Source organism: Alexandromys fortis, unplaced genomic scaffold (assembly GCF_014885135.2).
Source record: "Alexandromys fortis isolate MF-2015 unplaced genomic scaffold, M_Fortis_MF-2015_v1.1 scaffold_10, whole genome shotgun sequence".
Lineage (NCBI taxonomy): Eukaryota > Metazoa > Chordata > Mammalia > Rodentia > Cricetidae > Alexandromys > Alexandromys fortis.
The window spans coordinates 17,641,632-17,656,567 of record NW_026067895.1 but is presented as its reverse complement, the minus strand read 5'-3'; the positions used below and the strand labels follow the sequence as shown (position 1 = coordinate 17,656,567).

General features: G+C 46.1%; 1 protein-coding gene across 1 annotated transcript; it reads left to right on the top strand.

Moving 5' to 3' along the window:
- Positions 1–1,460: 1,460 nt before the first annotated feature.
- Positions 1,461–14,812, top strand: Acta2 (actin alpha 2, smooth muscle). The gene is made up of 9 exons (XM_050158259.1): positions 1,461–1,620; positions 4,378–4,529; positions 5,241–5,369; positions 7,926–8,036; positions 9,570–9,654; positions 10,081–10,242; positions 11,280–11,471; positions 12,898–13,079; positions 14,528–14,812. The coding sequence occupies exons 2-9, from the start codon at positions 4,401–4,403 to the stop codon at positions 14,669–14,671; spliced, it is 1,134 nt and encodes a 377-aa protein (XP_050014216.1). The 5' UTR covers positions 1,461–1,620; positions 4,378–4,400; the 3' UTR covers positions 14,672–14,812.
- Positions 14,813–14,936: the final 124 nt, after the last annotated feature.

Genomic DNA, 14,936 nt, shown 5'->3' with positions numbered 1-14,936 from the left:
TATAATCTCCCCTTTTTATGTCCTAATATTCTGATTACTGACAAATACAACCACCATAAACAAAAAAAAACAATATAAGATTATCAAAGCTTTTTTTTTCTTCGCATTTAAAGGAGTGGCTGTCTCATAAAGTAATCAAGACACCATTCACTCATGAAACTATACATCACCACAGACATCCATGTCAGGGACTAAACTAGAGAAAATGTAGAAAATGTAAGCTTTCTGTGATGCCTGTGATGAAAGCCATTGGATTGATCCTAAGTGTCCCATGCAAAGTCACATGATACGGTCTCCATACTTGAGCAGTCTGACAATTGTATTCCCTAGTTGATAGGGACAAGAAACAGGGTAGAAATCTCTCAGGCAACACAGAAGCATCCCATCATTATCTAGCAACTATGCAAACTCTTCTAAGAATCAGCAGCGCAGTTTCTCAAAGACAAATATGCATGCATGCATGCATGTGGACAGCAGAAATCAAACACACGAGACTTGGTTGTCTGAGAGGATGGTCGCTGTCATTCACCCTGGAGATTTCCTAATATGTGAAAAGTTCGGAAGCACTCATGGAATCCATAAAAAATATTTTTTATCATGAATGGAATTAGAATTTTGGCTTGAGGGGGGCGGGATACAGAAATGTAAAATGATTGACCCTGTCCATTGAAGCCCAAGAGCTGATGTCCCTGAAAGAATGGAAGGGTCACCTGATCTCTACTTCTGTCCAATGGGCTCAGAGGCAGGGAGGAAGCTCAGCAGGCTTCATTTCAACGTTTCAACTTTCTTTTACAAGTGATTTTGTGTGACAGGGTGACAGGCCACCTCCACAGCCAAAGGACAGTTCTTATTCAGGCAGTCAAGGGCCAGTGACAAAGCAGCAGCCTGGACTGCACCTAAGGGCTAAAGCAGTTTGAGTGATGCTGACTTCTCAGCTCCTCTTTGGGCAACACAGGCAGGCTCATCCTGTCTACATCCTGTCTTCACCTCCTCTTTTCCTGAGTGCTACACGCAGCCTCGATGCATTAAGCATAGTGTGACTACCATAAAATGATCGCCCCTCTCCATATTTAGGAGTGTCCACCGTGTCTTTTGTGAGAGCGTTGATGTAAACTCCCAGCTAGTCAGAGGCAGGCCCTCCCTGATCTCAGTTCCTTAGCAAATGGTCCAGAAAGGCCAGCTTAACAGTGGGCTGGTTTCTTCTGAGGAATGTGCAAACCATGCCTGCATCTGCCCCAGGACACTAACCCACTTATTAAATATTTCAGTCTCTTCTCTGAGGGCTCAGGATGCTTATCTCCCCCCCCCCCCCCCCCCCCCCCCCCCCCCCCCCCCCCCCCCCCCCACCCAAGAGCAGCTGAGCTGCCTCCTGTTGCAGGAGCAGAGCAGAGGAATGCTGTGGAAGAGACCCGGGCCTCTGGCCACCCAGATTAGAGAGTTTTGTGCTGAGGTCCCTATATGGTTGTGTTAGAGTGAACGGCCAGCTCCAGCCTGTCTCTGCTCCTTGTTTGGGAAGCAAGTGGGAGGGGATCGGACTAAGGGGCTATATAACCCTTCAGCATCCAGCTTCCCCAGACACCACCCACCCGGAGTGGAGAAGCCCAGCCAGTCACTATCAGGGTAAGTGGCACCAGCCCAGGGGTGTGACTGAGAGATTTTGTGGGCTCTTAAGGCTCAGTGTAACCAGACAGTGTCTGTGCCCCTCTGGACGACACTCATATTCTGCAGTTTTCGAATGAACATTTCTACTATTAAAGTGGGTGTAGCTTTTGAGCTTGCATGAGTTTACATTCGAATTGAGCTAAAATGAAATTTGATTTAGTGGAGGAGTTGATGGAGAGAACTGAAATTTTGTTTATGCATGTCACCTGAAAAACCTGTTTATACTAAACCGATTGACTGTCCAGGTACTGCTGCCTACTCTAGGGGTGAAGTCTAGCTGAATATGGCAAATTATGTGTTTATTTCTGCTGGGATTGGAAACTTGGATTTGTCTATGGTTCCTATTTAGAGGGGAGACTGTATTTTTAGTGCAACTGGGGTAACTGGAAGTGGTTGTCAGGAGTGAACTGGGGCGTCCAGCCTTCTGGTTTCTGCTGAACGTATTCACTGCTTCTGGGTCTCCGTGGCTCTAACGTGGCGTCGCGTGTTGGAAATGTGTTTCTTGTGAGTGTGCTGGTGTCCTTGTTCAGACCTGTGTCATTGCTCATTTGCAGCATAGCATAGCTTCTGTACTCTCTGCAAAGAAAGGAGGAAGTGTCTCCTCCAGGGGAGGACTGCTTTGCATTTCTCTGCCCCAAGGGTCCCTCGGCCTGGCAAGCAGCGCCTCTGTGGAGTCAGCCTTGCCACCCGAGGAGGCGAACCCCTGTAACTCGGGGTTTGGTAGTTAGGGCCGGGAATGCAGTTTTCTCAATAAGATTTTCCTCCCATTTTGTGATTCATGACTAAATATGGTTTGCGTCTTGAGACCCACCAGCCGGGAATGGTACTGTCCTTGCCTCCTCCCCTCCCCGCCCCTCCCTGACAATTCAGTTTTGGCACGAGATGCACTCCACTGTGCTGCACCGAACTCCCTGACCCGGGTGCAGTTCCAAAAGCAGTCGCTGAAGCCTGTGTGTTTTACCTAATTAGGAAATGCCTGGCTTCGCCCTGAGCCACTCATTCAGGTTAGATAAGAGCTGTAAACCACTGCGGCAGTTTCTCTGGGAACGCGCAGACTTCTTTTCTAGTGACAGTGCTCCTTTCAGGATGTATTCAGACAGATTTTCTGCACATTTTTGTGTGAAACATAAATACATCTTTCCTGAATTTATATAATATTTTTTTTTGCATTTTTTGAAGGAGGTGGCAAGCAACTTATTTTTCTGAGTATATTAAAGCCATCTCTATCCGACAAAATGTTTAGGTGGTTTATCCTTCCCCATTTTGAGAGAGCTTCCTAATTCTAAGTGGTTTATCCTGTTTGTAGACCTGCTGCTCCTTGGGGAAAACAGGCTTAGTGTATGCACAGACCCCCCTGCTGGTCCTTGCTGGTGGCTGCCTCTGATAGTCAAGGCGCTTCGACCTGGGTCTCTTTGTATTTACAAACTGTCCTCCAACTCCTCATCGTCTACCAAAAAGGTAGCATCTGAAAGAAAAGGGGAAAGCAAGGAGACGAAGGAAATCATGAACAAGTCCTGTTTTCCGTTCTCACGCGGGGAATCCACGCTGAGGATCTCATTCCAATCCTGAGGGCAGTGTTAAGGAAGACAAGATGACAAACAACACATCTGGATAATGGCAATAATCCCATAATGGTATCCATCTGCAGAGTTCTGAATATCCTTCCAAGCTTTCAAAAACCCAAGCTTAAATGCCAGTTACTTAAAATTTTGTTTGAAAACCAAGGGAGTATATTCTCAATTGATCAAATTTAGAACACAGGCCAGAACTCAGGGAAGAAAATAAAGACTTCTACAAAACTACAAAATCCACTTCAAAAGAACCCCAGTAAACACCTTGGTGAGAATAAGTAAGCTTTCTGCAAACAAACAAACAAAAGCCCACATATCACTGTGGCCATATCATGCTACTTCCCCCACCTTATTATTCTCGCGTAAAATTAGCTGTTAGCATACTGTTAAATTTTCAACTTAACAATGACTTTAATTAAGGAAGAAATGCTGTAACTCCTAAAATTTCAAACGCCCTCTTGGTGTTTCTATATCAGAGTTTCTAAATTCAGATTTCTATATTAGAGCAGTTCCTGTTGGCCTCAAATGTGTGATCCACCTTCCTCAGCTCCCAAGTGCATCGCCTCACACAGCTTGTTCATGCTTAATGTCTCCCCGAATGTGCAAAGTTTCAGAGCCAAAAGAACTGTCTTTTAAACATTTAAAATGAGCAAATATTTTAACATTTTTAAATTGACAAATATTGTCCTTTCTGTAAAAATCTACATTTTTTTTAAAAAAAAAATAGTATATTTAGAAAAAACTGTGAGTTTGGTTTGATATAGACAAATGAAACTGGCTAGTTTTCCAGCACGTGCTAAACCCCAGGGAACCCTGTTCTCTTACTCTGGAACTCTATCTGTGCAGTTTGTCCTCTCTTTATGTGCCCTGGCCAGCTTGAGAGTGTTAGAGGAGCCTGCGACACGCCAGTCCTTGTGCTGAGGGCCTGTACTGTTAACCTGGAAGTCAGAGTTGGAGCTCATCAAAGGCTTTACAGCCTAGTGAAAGCATTTCAAGATAAAGGGTGTGTTAGCTGAGATTTGGGGAGAGCTTCCAGCTAGAATAACACAAAAGGGCCAAGAACCCTGTCTGAGGGCCCGAGTGATGGTGAGCTCCGGGTGATTGCCCGGGTACAGCAAGGGCTGCTTCCTCCCTGTCTCTGTAGAACACCGTGAAGCTGCTCCAGCTATGTGTGAAGAGGAGGACAGCACCGCTCTGGTGTGTGACAATGGCTCTGGGCTCTGCAAAGCTGGCTTTGCTGGTGACGACGCTCCCAGGGCTGTTTTCCCATCCATTGTGGGACGTCCCAGGCATCAGGTGAGACAAATTCTCATTGAACACAGAGAGAACAGGACTATAGGCTCGAGCTCTCTGTCTCTACATGTATCCAACCGTTGTCAGACCTGTCTGTGTCTACATGTATCCATTGATTCCCAGGTGCTTTCTGTCCAGAGTTTACACCACCTTGTGAAAAGACTGGAATATAACCTAGTGGTGTAAGTCTCTCTCTCTCTCTCTCTCTCTCTCTCTCTCTCTCTCTCTCTCTCTCTCTCTCTCTCGTCCCTGCCCCTGTACCTGTACTGGTGATGATTGATGTCCAGGAATAGATGTCAACTTCACATATCAAGCAGAAAGATTATCTGACAAATTATATATATATATATTACATATAATACCTATAACATGTATAATATATAATGGCCAGTTATCTGCTATAGTTATATATAATAATAATATAGTTTTAGAAGTCTTTAATTTTCTCATGTACACTATCGAAATACAGCCGCTATGATCATTGTTCTTACTGCAGTAGCGGCAGCAGCAGAAATCGCTATAAGCTGCCCTTATGGACAACATCACCTCTTCTGGGAAAGAAATTAAAACAACACTCAACCTCACAGAGTTTGGTTTTAGATGAAAGGGAACACTGTTACTAAGTGTAACTTTATATCCAGTTCGCTATCAGAGAATTCGTCAAGTTGCACGTTTCGGGAAGGCACTGACTTGTGGTGTGTTGAACCGTTTTAGGGAGTGATGGTGGGAATGGGACAGAAAGACAGCTACGTGGGCGACGAAGCACAGAGCAAAAGAGGGATCCTGACCTTGAAGTACCCGATAGAGCACGGAATCATCACCAACTGGGACGACATGGAAAAGGTACCGAAACCTTTCTGCAGGCTGCGTCTTCAGGGTGCAGGGTGCCAGTGCCCTGAGATGGGAACAATACGCTGCCGCATGGGGCTGCTGTGGAAGACAGCTGGCCAGCATTGCTCAGCTGCGCTGCTCTTTGCTATTGTTTAACTTGGATTATTAGTCATTGAAAAGAATCTTGACTTAGTTCGTTCTGAAAATGAATTTCTTGGCTATTGGTGTTTATAAACTGGTGGGAGATGGTTCTGTAGGTGGGAGCAGCCCTTTGCTAATGTGGGACTGATTTTCTTCCACACTCTTGGGATGCCCTGTGAGGACAGGCGTCCCCAGAGCAGCAGGTGTCTAGAGCTAGAATTCTGGGAAGACCCTTAGGAAGCCCATTCTTGAAAGTTTATTGTTAATTGTCCCTAGGCAGTTTTCTTAATTTTCAAAATTGAAAAGAGGAGACCAGAGTGCATTTGGTACATTCCTGAATGTCCCTCAACATATTTAAGTGCAATTGTGACTGAAAAAAAACTTTAAATGAATACTTTAAAGTTCTCATTCTGTGTCACATTGAGCAAGACCTATGCTTCCAGACCATTGTAAAAGTGAATGGGAAGCAAGTCAAATACAAGGATTATAAAGATTGTTATTAGACATTTTAGAAACACTAGTAGCAAAAAAGCAAAAGGAACAATGAGAAGGGAACATAATTTTGAAAATACAGCAGAACATATTAGAACTGCAATATCTGCTTCTTATTTATGTATTTATTAACTTTTTGAACTCCCCAAACACATATACTCACGCACACATGCTCACATGTGTCATTTAAAAATAAATCCTACACATAATGCTGCTAAAATGTCTTGCTTATTATGTGTTCACCTTCCTTTCTCTGCAAGGGTGGCATCCTTAGCTTTCCTCTTGATTGTGGACTTGGTGCCATTGCAGTTTGTACCATGCAGGTGGCGGTGTCACCAGTGGAAAAGGGTCCTTCAGGCAGCTCTCCACGGAGCCAAGAGCACGGCAGCAGGGATGACCTGGGAAAGAGAGTACTGGAATGGGAAAACAAAAACAAACAAACAAAATCCCAAATCTCTGCCTTCCTGGCATTTAAAGTCAGAGCTTTCTCTGGAGAAAGGGAGTTGAAGGAAGGATTGGGGATTTTTACAACCCGTTATAACCATGGTGTGTAGTAGAAAACCGGGATTCTTTAGCACTCTTTTTCTTTGCATTTTATAGAGTAGTGTGTCTACTCAATTGGTTATCTATTCGGTGGAATGAGGTGAAGGGAATAAGGAAGAGTCACTCACTGATCTTTACTGTACTGATGAATTATGAAGATGGTTTTCCAAACTTGCTCAGCTCTGCCCTTTCCTTCTTTCATGCCCCACCCCCACTCCACCCTGCCAAGGGATAGGACTTGCCAGAGTCCCTTTCTTTGCTGGAAACCACAAAACCAAAAGCAGGAAACTTGAATTGTGACAAGGTCTTTCAAGTTGGTTTTACTTTCGTTGGTCTGCCAACTGTCATCAGCCATGCTTGTTTACCCTTGGGTAAATCTTATGTTCCCAATGCTGGTGGACAGCAACCCTTCCTTAAAAGTCGAATTATTTTAGACCTTTCCACAATAATGCATTCTTTTTAACATCCGGGGTTTAAAGACATTGTTTAACTACAAAGCCAGTGAACTTTTGTCCAAAATACATTCATGCAAAAACACTACATACAGGTTGGTGTAGGGTCTTGGGGAATGCCTAAGGCTTTTGTCTGCCCCCCCCCAAAAGAAAGTCTAGACTGTTTCTGCAGAGGCTGCTTTACCTGTCCCTGGAGGGTGAAGATGCTGAGGGAAACAGAGGTGAAGCCCTTTTCTCTACCTGCACACACCTACACACAACTGCACACACACACACACACACACACACACACACACACGGCCAAGAACAGTCTCTAAAAGCATTAGAGATGGCAATTGGGTTTTCAGGTGAGCCGCCTTCATGTATAAGCACAGTCATTTGCCCTTTTCTTTATCATCCTAAATCAATTCCCCATGAATAAACTAAAGGAAGGCATGAGTAAAGACGATGTAGCTGAATAATGAATGAAACTGTCTAGCCGCTGGGCTGACTAGTTACTCTAGTGTTATCTTATGAAGCTCACAACAGAACCAGTGAAGTACATGCTGTTTATTTTCTCCTTCACTTACCAGTGGAGCTGGGAACTTGCTAGCTCACACAAACAGGAAGTGGCCCAGCTGTGGTCTGAATCTTCCCTTGACTACAGAGCCTATGTCCTTGACCACAACACCCTCCTGTCACACACAACACACACACACACACACACACACACACACACACACACACACACACACACCTGGTTTTGAGTAGTCCCTTAATAGGTGTGCAGCCTCGTGCATTCGGTTCCTACCGTATGGGCCTCCGAGTCTTCACAGATAGATGAGGCCTTGCTCATTTCACCCGCTGCTAGTTTTGGTCGGCACATTTTGGTCCCTTTCGAGGAAGGCCCTTCAGTGGCCCACTACAGCACCCCACTCTTTATCCTGCCCCTCCTCTCTAGATCTGGCACCACTCCTTCTATAATGAACTTCGTGTGGCCCCCGAAGAGCACCCCACCCTGCTGACGGAGGCACCACTGAACCCCAAGGCCAACCGCGAGAAAATGACCCAGGTAATATTTGTTCCAGAACACAACACTGTTGGATTGAGGATAAGGCTAACTAGAATAAAACTTGAGCATGGCAGATACAAGGCCCTAGCTGGCAGTTCACAGACTGACCACCTGGAGACCCCCCAAAGGCCAGGGGTCGTGACAGTGCTTACATCCTTACTGCACAAAATCTAGACCATTTTGTCTCAAATGGCAAGAAAAAAAAGTTTAAAGGTTTAATTAAGAAGGGAACATATTTAGGGTTAGAATCTTCTGAAAAGCCATTTCAAAATGCAATTAATATAGCAGGAACTGAATCTGCCACTAAAAGTAATTTCTGAGAGTCCCAGCTTCTTTGTTTGTTGGGAATATTAATTTTTTTCAAGGGATAGATATGCAGACCAATGATGCAAAAAGATCCGTGAGTATCATGGTGGATGGCATGACAAACGTCCAACAGGTAGTGGCAGTTACTGTCGCTATTGTCTGTGTGACACTTGAGAGCCTACAGCACCAGACCGCCCAGGGAACTAGCTCTGGAGAGTTCTGGTGTGGATGCGCTGGAAAATGAGAGCATCTAATGTCCGTTCCACCCAGGCCCTGGTCAAGCACGAGGGTGTTTCACATGCGCTCTAACCCCTAACGTTGTGAAGCAGGAGCTTTCATCCCAATAACTTCAATGACGAAATTAAGGCGAGAGGTGCACTGAGTGATTTTCCTAATGTCACCATGTTAGGAGCGGCAGTGCCTGGAGCTGACCCATGGCTTTTCCTGTTGAGAAATCATGAGCACATACAGCCCAGGGCCTCTTTCTTGTAAGAGCACTTGGTGTGCACACCAGGACGTCAGCTGCTCTGAGGATCACACTACCTGTCCAGAAGCGGTAGTTCTAGGAAAGTTATCATCCTGTGAATTTGTGATGAGGCAGAGAAATGACTGAAAACTATGGGTTTCTAGCAAACATCAGACATCCCTTCAGGTTCATGCACTAGAAAGTGTTACTAAAATGGAGGCTGAGGACTTCTGAGCAGGAGGCGCCTAGGGAGTTCTGATTTTAATTTTGACCACGAACCGCATGGACTAATGAGTAGCCAAGATCATGGCATCTCCTATTCTATCCATGGGGCCTCATTTCCAGGGCTGGCATTGACCTACAGTTGCATAAAAACATCTTAGAGTCTCTCTCAGTGCTCCGTTATTCCACACCCCTCCTCCATTTACGTTTGAGAAATAAGGAAAGAGCGAACACTTAGTAAATCCTGTCCCATCTAATTCAGGACCAAGACTAGAGCCCACAGGTAGTCACTCCCCACCATGCCGGGTCTTGTGTTCATGCTGCTGGTTCCTTTCCTCTCCCATTGGGTCACCAGTGTGATGGTCCTGTCTATTGCCACCTTTATTTTTTTTTTTACTTGTGGAACCAGCTGTGCCTTGGCCTTCTTTCCTTCGGTCTTATATGTCTGGAGGGTCTATATCAGGCAAGGGGGTATTCCCTGACATGCTCTTTGTAAGACTGATGACACCATCTACTTAACTGTTTGGATTCCTTTGCAGATTATGTTTGAGACCTTCAATGTCCCTGCCATGTATGTGGCTATTCAGGCTGTGCTGTCCCTCTACGCCTCTGGACGTACAACTGGTAGGTAGCCAGGGGAATGGGAACCTTAGTCCAGTGAATCCACCAGAAAAGGTGAGATTTGATGGTTACAACCTCCGGGTTGTGATGGATAAGTAAATAAACACAGACAAAGATGGTTCCCTCTCTAAAAGCAAAACAAAACAAAACAAAAAACCCAAAACATCAACAAGAAAATATACTTTGCTTTTTTCAAAATCAGCCCTGTACCCCACTTCTTTTGCAAGACATGTTCAGGGGCCTCCTCCTTCCTCTTCCCATCTCCCCCAAGCACTCTCTAACCTTACCTCTCCCATCACCATGTTCTTTCTTCCTCTCATATAAGAGGCTAAGGAATTACTGCTTCCTGTAGTCTTCTGTATCGTAGAACAGCAAGTAACAGCACACCAGCTGCGGCGGTGACTTACAGCACGGTCAATGATCCCCTAGGTATTGTGCTGGACTCTGGAGATGGTGTGACCCACAACGTCCCCATCTATGAGGGCTATGCTCTGCCTCATGCCATCATGCGTCTGGACTTGGCTGGCCGAGATCTCACCGACTACCTCATGAAGATCCTGACTGAACGTGGCTATTCCTTCGTGACTACTGGTGAGGCCCAGGAGACCGTCATGGGAAGAGGGTGGGAGGCAGCATGCTGCGCACAGTCACTTAGTGGTACAAGTGCTGTCACTCAAAAGGGGACATGGAGCTAGAGAGATGGCTCAGCTGGTAAGACTGCTTGTTGTGCCAACGTGACAACCTAAGGACAATTCCTGGAGCCACAGGGAAAGGAGATAACTGGTCAGCAAGAGTTACTTACCTTCTGCCATCCACACACTTGCACCTGAATGCAGAGACTTCTTACCCTCTAGCCATGTGACCTTGAGCACTAATCAGCCTTGCTAAGCTGTAGTCCTCTTATCTGTAAAATGGGCCAAGTCAGAGACTGCAAAGAATACAAAATTCTGCAATGCCTGCAGAACACTCTGCCAAGAGTCAGTGCTCAATAATTATTAGCTATTTTTAGCACAGACCTAGCAGGCAGTGAGTGTATGTGTGTGTTGCACAAAAGCTGGTGCCGCACACTCCCTTGACAAGAGGCCAGAGCTGGGACAGAGAGAACTCATAGTGTGTTCTAAGTGACCACATCTCTCTCATTGCCTGAATCCTTACAAATTGGGACCCGTCCAAATTTTAGGTTTCTGAACTACTTGCAGCCAGTTCTAGGCTCCATGTTTGAACCCTGACAGACGTTGTAATCTTCTTTCCAATGTGACGTTGAATTCAGTCTATTCTTGTCCCCCAAAACACCACCCAAAGACTCCCAGGAAAGAGGTGGAGCTGAGGCCTTGGAAACTTAAGGCACTGGAGCCTGAGTAGTAGGCAGCCTCCTTTTCCATATTTCTCTCTGTATGTCCCACCGGAACTGGAGCTGGCCTGAGCTACCATCTACTTCATTTTCAAAAGTGAAGTATGTGTCAAAGATCGAGCCACTACAGAACTGGGCAGGGAAGCAAAGATCTTTGAGGCATTTTGAAAACCCTGAGTCTTCTGAGGAGCTGGTTCAGCAAAGAGTGACATGGGGTGGGTAGGCTTTAGCTCCCGTGCAAACCGTAACATGTACAGTGTTTGTGTGTGTTTCACAGCTGAGCGTGAGATTGTCCGTGACATCAAGGAGAAGTTGTGCTATGTAGCTCTGGACTTTGAAAACGAGATGGCCACTGCTGCTTCCTCCTCTTCCCTGGAGAAGAGCTACGAACTGCCTGATGGGCAGGTCATCACCATTGGGAATGAACGTTTCCGTTGCCCGGAGACCCTCTTCCAGCCATCTTTCATTGGTAGGCACTGGGGGGTGGAGCCTTCCCGTTCTGTACCCAGACAGCCCCGGCTACCAGTACCCATTTGCAGTTAGAAATGAATCAGGGCTTCAGAAACAGAAGCAGTCCCACCGGAACTGGCTGCCTGAGCTACCATCCACTTCATTTTTGTTTGTTTGTTTGTTTGGAAAGTGCCACATTACCAAAATGAGAAGACTCCAGGGAGCCAAGAAAGCACTTGACTGCCTTGGAAAGCTCTCTTAAGTCATGGTTCCCACAAACACACTCTCAGCGTGCAATGTAAAAGATAAATGGTATCTGTGTTTAGGATGGAGTGGAGCACAGGGATGGTTGGGGCTCTGAGTTTGGGAATGCTGGGGTGGGGCAGAACAACTAGAGGACACCTATTCCGTACGGGCAAGGCACAGTCACCAGAGGGTTTTGCAGAGGCATCCTCTTTGGAGGCTGGGGGCCAGGTGCTTGAGACTTGGCTCTATTTTCAAGATTTTGAGAATGTCACTTAACCTCTCTGAGACTCAGTTTCCTCCTACTAGCGAAGCTGGGAGGTTTATAGCAGAGTTGGAGGGCACCCTCTTCCCAGTGCCTGTTCAAAACAAGCCTTCAACAATTCGCTACCGTCAGTAAGGAATAATTAATTACGTGGTGTGGCTACTTTTGTAACCAGATGACAGTGCTAAGAAGGACGAGGGGGCCCCCTAGAGGTTTGTTACAAAAAAGCATGCATCAGAAGTCAAGACAATCAGCCCTTTCTCCTCTAAAAATGTCTATACAAAGATCACATAAAAAGTATCTTGGTAGTTGGGCATGGAAGCCATGCCTTTAATCCCAGTACTAGAGAGAAAAAAGAAAGTGGATCTCTATGGGTTTGAGTCCAACTTGTTCTATAACAAGTTCTGAATCAGTTAAGGACACCTAGGAAGACCAGTTTTGTTGTTGTTGTTGTGTTTGTTTTTTTAAAGCAAAAAAACAAAACAAAAAAAAAACTTTACCTAAGTAGGAGAAATACTTTTCCGGCTGAATGATCCCACCATTCACCATTCAATCTTGGGTGTTGGAGGTGCAAAATAAAATAACAGCAAGGGAAGGATGGGGCTGCTCTGATCAATGGCTCTGGCCCTCTCTTTACGGAGCATCTGAAGGTCTAACCCCTTGATCAAGCCATGTGTAGCAGAATCTCTGCGGAGACACTGGTGTTAGCATGTTGTAACTTCACCCTTGAAGTGCCGCAGCTGAGCTTCCTCTCTGGAGGAGGCAGGAGGACGTGGAGCATAACAAGGTCCTTGGTCTCTTGGATGGTAGTTTCTAGTTCCTGATGCCTGCCAGTCTCATCCAAGAGAAGATTAGTCAGTTGTGATAACCCGGTTTTCCATGTTCAACCCAAGTTTTTCTCAGAACCCAAGGACCATGGCCTGTGTCTCTTTTCCAGGAATGGAGTCGGCTGGTATCCATGAAACCACCTATAACAGCATCATGAAGTGTGATATCGATATCAGGAAGGACCTCTATGCTAACAATGTCCTCTCAGGGGGCACCACAATGTACCCGGGCATTGCTGACCGGATGCAGAAGGAGATCACGGCTCTTGCACCCAGCACCATGAAGATCAAGGTACCACACTAAGACCCTCTGACTTGGGAGGCAGGGGAAGAACAGTTCTAGAACAGCCACCAGCTTGTGAGGCAGCCTAACAAGTTCTCTGTTGTTTCCAAGGGTGATGAGGCTGAGCTGGGAGTGATTTGGATTTAAACACATGCCCTTTAAAACAGGCTCTGAGAAAGCCTTTCTGGCGGACAGCATGGTGAGAGGGAGCCACTGCTTCCTGGGGCTTGTGCTTCTTGGATGTCTTTCTGACCCCCTAGAATCACCCCACCCTCTGACGGCTAAGCGTGCTGCAGAAACTACTTGGAAACTAGTTGGAGTTTGAGAATAGGCAGGCTACATGCAACAGGACTTAAGACAAGCCTCAATTCTCTAACCTTAAAATGGAAATGGATGTGAAACTTGGGGGCCTCGTATGGTCAGAGAGGCAATATAATTGGGGACACCAAGATGATGACTTCACGGAATAAGCCTGAGTAACATCAGGAAGTCCCTGTACCATCTGCATAACTTCCCGGAAATCTTAAATTATCACCAAATCCCCTCACCCTGGGGAAGAAAATGTGTAGCTTCAAAACAAAACTCCTGTGGGGGCCAATTTTAAAAATAAACCTGATAATGACCCAGCCACTTGTGGCTGTTACCGGCAGTCCCCTGAGCCTATTTCTTTGTATGTAACGTGAGAATCACTGGATACCTAACCTTCAGAATCGCTATAGGAATCAAACAAGCTAATTCCTGTAAAACACTTAGCATGGGGCTGTCAGTGAGAGCTCAGTGATTGAAAGAAAAAACAAATGGATGTTGAAGCAGAGCTTGTAGGCAAACAGAAAGAAAACCCACGCCCAGCATTTCAGGACACCTCTTTCACCAGTGCACCTTCTGCTGGCCAAGCAGCTAAGATCTGAGCTCAGCTTGGTGTTGCTCAGCTCTGGGTTTGAGTTGCAGTGGCTTATCACCCCCTGGCCTGAAACCCCTAATAAAGCCAGCCCCTGCAGGAAGCACTCAGAAGGGGGACTTGGAACCCTCTCTGTGTTGGTGCATTTGGTAGGGATTTCATAAAGCAGTGGTCATTTAATCAGGGTGAAGACCACTTGCACGAAAGTTCTGGAACATTTGCAAAGTCCCTGCACACAGCACTAGGACTTCTACAGTAAGTGCAGGTCCTGCTGAGCTCTTAGGCGCAGCCCCCCCCCCCCCCTCCTCCCCTGGAGACTGTCAGGGCTTTTATGCAGAGGCCTCACTTGATCTAAGGCCAGTTATCATTTACCCTATGAAAGGATAAAGGAATTAGGTTAGGCATAGGTTGCATAAAAACAAAACAAACACACAAAAATCGATGAGCTCACCGGGGAATCACTCTCCCCAGCTGGAGAAGAAGGCCCCTATTTTGCTGGAAGGGCCAGCCCAAGGCACTAGCTCCTGGCACTGACCCTCTCCTTTTCTTATCCTGACAGATCATTGCCCCTCCAGAACGCAAGTACTCCGTCTGGATCGGCGGCTCCATCCTGGCGTCTTTATCCACCTTCCAGCAGATGTGGATCAGCAAACAGGAATACGACGAAGCTGGCCCCTCCATCGTGCACCGCAAATGCTTCTAAGCCACCTCCCTGCTCTGTCTCTAGCGCACGACTGTGAATGTTTTGTGGATCAGCGCCTTTTGTTCCTTTCTAAATCATTCCTACCCAAAGCTTTGACTTGTTACTCGTGTTTTTTAATAAATCAGACATGTGCTACCCTTACTTCCTAGCACTGGCCTACCATCAACACTGTGAATTGTTTCTGTTAGATGGGACATAGTTTTATGAAGTGGCTCCCTCTAGTGGTCAAGAAAGGACGTGACCCAATTAGAATGGCTAGTTCCCA

Coding starts and splice junctions, on each gene's coding strand:
- Acta2 (XM_050158259.1), top strand. CDS start 4,401: ATGTGTGAAGAGGAGGACAGCACCGCTCTGGTGTGTGACAATGGCTCT. Junction 5,370..7,925: donor ACTGGGACGACATGGAAAAG/GTACCGAAACCT, acceptor CCTCCTCTCTAG/ATCTGGCACCACTCCTTCTA. Junction 13,080..14,527: donor CCAGCACCATGAAGATCAAG/GTACCACACTAA, acceptor TTATCCTGACAG/ATCATTGCCCCTCCAGAACG.